Here is a 6,874-nt window from a genome sequence, read left to right as displayed (position 1 = left end):
GCCTCTTCCTGCATGGGGCCTGTCAGGCTCTCAGACAGAGGGCATCTCACAGTCAGTGTGCCAAGCAGGTGCCTTCTGCTGCCTTATCAAGGATGCTGGCGGGTGTGAGCTGAAAAGCACAGATGTTAGCCAGGAGGCAAGGGCTGACACAGCAGATGCTTCAGGAAGCAGTCACCTCATAGGCCCTTTCCCCAGCCCTGTTACTCCTGCTGGCCTGTCAGCTCCAGAGATTGACCTGACCAGAGGCTTCCTACTCGTTGTTAAGTTTCTGAGGCACCAGAAACCTCAACTTATTCACCCGGCACCGTCATTGTGTGCCAGGGCCTGGAGAGATAAAAAAAAAAAAAGTAAATTATCAAGTAAATTTTCTACCCTTAGTTTATAAAGTAAATTTTCTACTACTGCTTCAAATATGGGATCATTCTTTGCAGGATCTACTGTGGTCATAGGAATGCAAGATGTATCTCTGCCTCTACCTCTCTCTCTTTTCCTCTTCCTCTGCCTGCTATGTCTTCAGAGAGCTCTCTGAAAGACAGGTCATTCACAGAATCACAGAACTATAGGGGCTGGAAGGGACCTCAAGAGATCATCGTGTTCAATCCCCCTGCCAAAGCAGGTTCCCCAGAGCAGGTTGCCCAGGTAGGTGTCCAGACAGGCCTTGAGTATCTCCAGAGAAGGAGACTCCACAACCTCCCTGGGCAGCCTACTCCAGCACCACAGATATCTACCAATCCCCACCAGAAACAAGTGGTGACACAGTGTCGTATCTGTCACAATAAACAAATAAATGTTCCAAGAGACCTCTGATTTTTATCTTCTTCAACTCTTCTGATCAAGGTAGACTAAATAGATAAGATTGATCAAGGGCTCCTCTGAGCTTGACACCATCCAGAAAAGATATGAAAGTGTGCTCCATCCGGTAATTCAGAGAGTCAATAATGACATTCGGCAGAGCTGCCCCAAGTGCTGATCGCTGAGGGATGATGCTAAGAACTGACTGACAGCACTATGTGTCATGGATGATATCTAGGCCTGATTGTCCAGCAAACAGGCACACCCACGGCCTCACCAATTTGTTAAATACACATAGCACCATTCTGGCTATAAGAATTCTTTGAGACAAAGCCAAAGGCCTTGCTAAAGACAGGTAGGCACCTTCTCTTCTCTTTGCTTCCCTTTCCTTCCCCTCCCCTATAGGTTCATCAATTCTATTTTTTTTCCTTCAAGTGCCTGGAGGTGGCTGTGGAAAAGCTTGCGAGCACAGTGACCAGGCACCCCGGGGAGGATTTTGGGTGTTTGCAGCCTCTCTGCCTTGGGAGAGCCTGAATCTGCTGACCCTGCACGTCATGACCAGGATTTAGACCAGGCTGTTGTCTGTGCAAGCAGGGACTGCAAAAGCAATTCAGAGAGCAGCAGGGGAGACAGGGAGGAGGAAGATTTGGGGGAATGGACTAGATGATCTTTCAAGGTCCCTTCCAATCCCTAACGTTCTGTGATTCTGTGATTCTGTGATCACCTTCACAGGGACTGAGATGAGGCTCACCAGCCTTCATTCTCCCAACCCTCCACAGCATGAGGAATGGACACTGGCTGAGGGCATTTGTGCAGCCTCAGGTTCACCTCAACACATGCACACTGTGCATGCTGAAGCCTCAACTGTATCAGGCACATCTGGACTTCTGACTGAGCCATTCTGTGTCCCACTGCGGAGGAACAAACCACCTCTCTGAGCTGGGCTGAGAGCCCTGGTCCTGGAGCTCCTCAGGCAGCTCCTGCTGCTGCTGAGCCCTGGCAGCCTGCCCCAAGCTGCAGAAGTACCCAGGGGTTTCTCTTTCCAGGGATCCCCTGCACACACACGGGGCCCCACTCTCCTCCCAGGACTTCCCACATCAACAGAGAGCCTTTCCCAGGAAGGAGCATGCCTGTGCTGGCCTGGCCAGCCATTCCTTCACCCTCTCCCCATGCTCCCTACAGCCCCAGTAGGTAGTACTGCTTTGCAGAGCAAGGGGCCTGTGGTGTCCAGGACACAGGGGCACTCTGCAGGGCTGTGCTGGGCAGGCTGGGAGGCAGAGACAGCTCATAGGGCTCTTCCACTGACTGCCTCCCACACCAGCTCTTCTGTGGCTGTCGAGGGTGCTCAGAGGTAGCCTGCCTTCTTTCCGGTGCCATGAGAAGTGTTTGGGTGCTGCACTATATCCACGCTATAGCATTTCAGTAGGGGTAAAACCACTCACCAGACTTCTTTCCCTGTCCCCTCTGTGTCCCCTGGGTTGCAGGACTCTCCTTTGCCTGCTCACACCCCAATTTAGCATTTTATGTTGCAGGGACTCCACTTGGCACAGGCTCATGCTCTGTGGGCTCCATTCTCTGATGATCCCCTGGGACATGCTTTCCCTGCAGCTCCCCTAGGCTCTCCTGGCAGCTCCTGATTCCTTCCAAAAAATGCTCACCTGCCACCAGTCCCAGCACATGCTGCAGTGCCCCAGGCAGGTTAATTGGAGACTCCTCACCATCTGCCTGAGTGCTGGACACCAACAAGCAACACCTGAGTGAGTCCCCATGCCCTCAAACACCCAGCTGGGGCTCTGATCACTTCACCCTGAGCCCATGGAGAAACAGGCAAAGCCAGGTCCCCCTTTAGAATCCATTTCTGGACTGCAATGTTCTTGACAGAAACTGTGAAGGAAGACTTGAACCCTAGGCGCTACCCTGAGCTGAATCACATTATGGGATGGAAATGTTGTTCTGGAGGCCAGCTGTGTCACAGAAATGCCCGTTGTCTGTCCATGGGATTGGTCACAGGGTTGCCACACAGCAGTACTGTGACCAAGCTGCAGGAACAATCAGGCTTATGCCAACAGAAAAGGCTCAGAAGGAGAGTGTGGAAATGGGATGAAAGTAGCTCTGGAAAGAAAAAACCCTGCTGCTTCCTGGTAGTGCTGCTATGGTGGGTCTCTATATTCCTCTTCATTTCCACCCATGGGCATTACCATGGAACCCCCAGCAAAGTTCTCAGAAAAAGAATCTCAGATACACTCTTCACTGCAGGTTCCTTTATTTTGTTTAAATATGTGAGTAGGATCAATAATGACAATTTATATGGAAAACATTGTTGCCCTCATTAATAACAAACAAAACCCACCAAAGAACAAACGACAAGCTTGGCATATCATGAGTTATATTATGAGTGCTTTGCAGAAGACAGGCAGTGCATTACTTCTGATGTACACCCACTCATGACTTTGCGCAGTGCATCCTTGAGCTCCTGGTTTCTCATGCTGTAGATAAGGGGGTTCACTGCTGGAGGAACCACCGAGTACAGAACTGCCACCACCAGATCCAGGGATGGAGAGGAGAGCGAGGGGGGCTTCAGGTAGGCAAAAAAGGCAGTGCTGAGAAAGAGGGAGACCACAGACAGGTGAGGGAGGCACGTGGAAAAGGCTTTGTGCTGCCCCTGCTTAGAGCGCATCCTCAGCACAGCCCTGAAGATCTGCACATAGGACAGTACGATGAATACAAAACACCCCCAAAACACAAAAACACTAAATGTGAGAAGCCCAATTTCCCTTAGGTAGGAGTCTGAGCAACAGAGCTTGAGGATCTGGGGGATTTCACAGAAGAACTGGTCCAGAGTATTTCCTCTGCAGAGGGTTAGTGAAAATGTACTGGCAGTGTGTAGCAGAGCATTGAGAACCTCACTGCCCCAGGCAGCTGCTGCCATCTGGGCACAAGCTCTGCTGCCCAGGAGGCTCCCGTAGTGCAGGGGCTTGCAGATGGCAACGTAGCGGTCATAGGCAATGATGGTGAGAAGAAAATACTCTGCTGAAAAGAAAAAGAAGAAGAAAAAGACCTGTGCAGCACATCCTGCGTGGGAGATGGCCCTGGTGTCCCAGATGGAATTGGCCATGGCTTTGGGGACAGTGGTGGAGATGCAGCCCAGATCGAGGAGGGCAAGGTTGAGGAGGAAGAAGTACATTGGGGTGTGGAGGCGGTGGTCGCAGGCTATGGTGGTGAGGATGAGGCCGTTGCCCAGGAGGGCAGCCAGGTAGATGCCCAGGAAGAACGCGAAGTGCAGGAGCTGCAGCTCCTGTGTGTCTGCGAATGGCAGGAGGAGGAACACAGTGATGGAGCTTCTGTTGGACATCTCATCCTCCTGAATAAACGGGATTACCCAAGGAAGAAAAGACAAGGAGATATTAAGACAGACTTTAGAGGACACATTCCTGCTCACACTGGACTCATGGAGCTTTCTGATAATCTCCTCTATGTGAAAGGAGATATTTTCAGTGGTTGGGTCCCTGCATTGCATGAGTGGCATTACGTCCACTGAGGGTTTTCCCTATTTACCACCATGAGAGATGATGGCATATTGGCCATCAGCCTGTGTAAGGGAAGAAAGACAGATTCATCGCATCCTCTTTACCCTTCTTCACAGGTGATATCAGAATCAGAAACAAACTCACAAAGGCACAATTGGCCCACTCATCTGCATACCTCTTTGTTTTGATAAGGTACACTCTGTCTTCACATCAGTTTCTCTTTATTACACCCTTTATCCAGGTACTGTATGGGTAATGGAATTTTAAATACTTGGAAGTACCCTTAGATGAAAGTAAAACTTCACACGCTGCTCTCCGCAAGACAAGGTGCAACAGAAGTGTCTGCTTCTGTACCTTTTTAGGATTTAGATTCCCCTGTAGCTTCTGGGAAACAGTAAAAACCTTTTTCTGTTGTTCTCAGTGTCAACACAAGCCAGTGCTTGGAGGCAAAATGCTCAGCTGGAGGGTGACTGCCCCCACAGGTTGCTCTGAAAAAGAGCCCGGACTGTGCTGAGTGTGAATGCACAACTCCTCTCCTTCCCTGCCCAGCTATGGGGAGAAGGAGGAGAGGGACAGGACGAGGCTCCTGATTCATGTGGCTGAAATAAAGGCTCTGAGAAATGCAAAAGGGCACAAAGAAGCTGTGCCCTTCTTCGGGTTTGTAGCAACTTTCCAGGGATATCTTCATAGCACTAACTTCAAGCTGACATCTCCTCAGGAGAGTGACTTCATTGCCCAAAATGAAACGACTGCATTGCACAGAACTTGAAATGTTCAAAGGGGACTTGGGCACCTGTGTCCAAGGAAAACACCTCCGGGACAGGGGCAGTGCCAGAACAGGAGCTTAACATCCCCCATCAGCACTGTTATTGCCAGAAAGTGCCACAGCGAGAACAGGAGCGGTGCACACAAATGCAAAAAGAAGGAAATGTACCGTCTTCCTCCTGCTGAGAGGAGACAGCCAGACACTCAAGAAAGCCTTCTCCCTCTGCAGCTGTTCACGCCACCCCCAGACAGCAAAGTCACAGGGCTGTAACTCCGAGCCTCTTTGATCCACAGAGTGAAACCAGCCCATGTCAGGGGAGATGGAGCTTAGCTCTGCGGGAGCTGTGGCTGTAGAGGAGGCAGCTCATGGCCTGGGCCCCACGGCCTTGAAGGCAGAGGCTCTGCTTGGGGGGAGAGGAGAATGAGGGGGCTTGCTCAGAGGACAGCATCTGCATGGGAGGGACAGACAGGGAGCAGCCAAAGTTCACCCACCACAGCATTTCTGTTACAAGATCCCTCTCCTTCTCTGCCAGTGTCTCTGCTGCCCGCAGCTGTCCCTTCCAGTAGCTGCTTCCCACGTCTCCTTCTTGTCATCACTCACAGACCCCAGCCCAGCCCCTGTTCGCACAGTTTTGCCCTGCAGATACCCCCTGGCAGCAGGGGAGTGAACAAAAGCATCTCCCTGCTTGCAGGTGCACAAGAGCAGCTCAGACAAACCCAGATGTGTCCAGCAAAGGTGATGCTTGTGAGGTCTTTAGGCAGCGCAGTGCGTAGTAGACCATTATGTGGTACCTGGCAGATGTGCTGATTTCTCCTGATGAGGATCTTAGTGCTGTATTTACACCTGACAGTGCCAGTTCATTTTCCCTTTGGAGGAAACAAAAACGACCGACTTTCCAAGGTCCTCATCTAAAAGCTGTCATCCCTTGCCTGTATTCTTAGTAACACCCTCTTGGAAGTCTCCTTGGTGTGCTGTGGATGTGTAAGCAGCATGCCAAAGGGAGCAGCCTCCTGCCAGCAGCAGGACCCTGCCCTGCCGGGGGGGCTCCTTCCACCCCACAGCTTCTCCCCGCAGCGCCCTGGGCAGCTCCCCGGGCAGGCTGAGTGCTGAGCCTGGCAGGCGGCAGAGGCCCTTGGGTTCCCCTCCTCACATGGCACACACACTTCTTCACACCAGTGTCATTTCTCCTTACAGAAAACCAATTAAGTGTAACAATCACATCTTCTTGTCCCAGTATTACTTTGGCATGAAGTCATGGTCAGGGACTGATCTCCTTCATCCCCACTTAAGGAAAGAATTCAGCAGGCAGTCAAGGCATCTCATGCTGGTTGTTCTTCCTGGGGCTGGAAAGGGATCTCAGCTCCCTCCCATATCTGCCACAGACCCACAGGAGCTGGGATTCCTCAGGCCTCAGTTCAGGTGTCCACAACATAGGCACTTTCCTGTGAATTACTGAGCCACAATAGCTCCTTAGTGGAGATGGAGGACAGGCAGGAGCTGTTCAGAGGCTGTCAGCAGAGCAAAAGGAGTCATGTGTCACAGGGAGGGCTAAACCTATACTGTTCTCTTTTAAATCTTCTCTTTTTCCTTTCTTTTCTACACCACCCTTGGCTGTAATGGCTGTTGTGTCTCAGACATCTCCACAGGGCCTCAGCTTTCACCAGCAAGGTCTCCCTGCTCTTTGTGCCTTGAGGCAGGACTCTGCAGGGCTACAACAGGTGGTGGGTGGGGAAAAAATCCGTGGTTACTTTGCAAATGACACCCTTAACAGTCCATGGGACCTAGGGGC

The 6,874-nt window shown here is 51.3% G+C and overlaps 1 protein-coding gene across 1 annotated transcript; it reads right to left on the bottom strand.

Moving 5' to 3' along the window:
- Positions 1-3,083: 3,083 nt before the first annotated feature.
- On the bottom strand, positions 3,084-4,144 carry LOC119714957 (olfactory receptor 14C36-like). Its single transcript, XM_038172076.2, has one exon. It carries the CDS (start codon positions 4,142-4,144, stop codon positions 3,182-3,184), a length of 963 nt encoding a protein of 320 aa, XP_038028004.2. The 3' UTR covers positions 3,084-3,181.
- Positions 4,145-6,874: the final 2,730 nt, after the last annotated feature.

This window comes from Anas platyrhynchos, chromosome 30 (genome assembly GCF_047663525.1).
Source record: "Anas platyrhynchos isolate ZD024472 breed Pekin duck chromosome 30, IASCAAS_PekinDuck_T2T, whole genome shotgun sequence".
NCBI lineage: Eukaryota > Metazoa > Chordata > Aves > Anseriformes > Anatidae > Anas > Anas platyrhynchos.
The sequence above is the reverse complement of the archived record's forward strand: the minus strand, read 5'-3'. Positions and strand labels throughout refer to the sequence as shown.

Bases quoted from the DNA above. Each gene is read 5' to 3' on its own strand.
- LOC119714957 (XM_038172076.2), bottom strand. From the start codon at position 4,144: ATGTCCAACAGAAGCTCCATCACTGTGTTCCTCCTCCTGCCATTCGCA.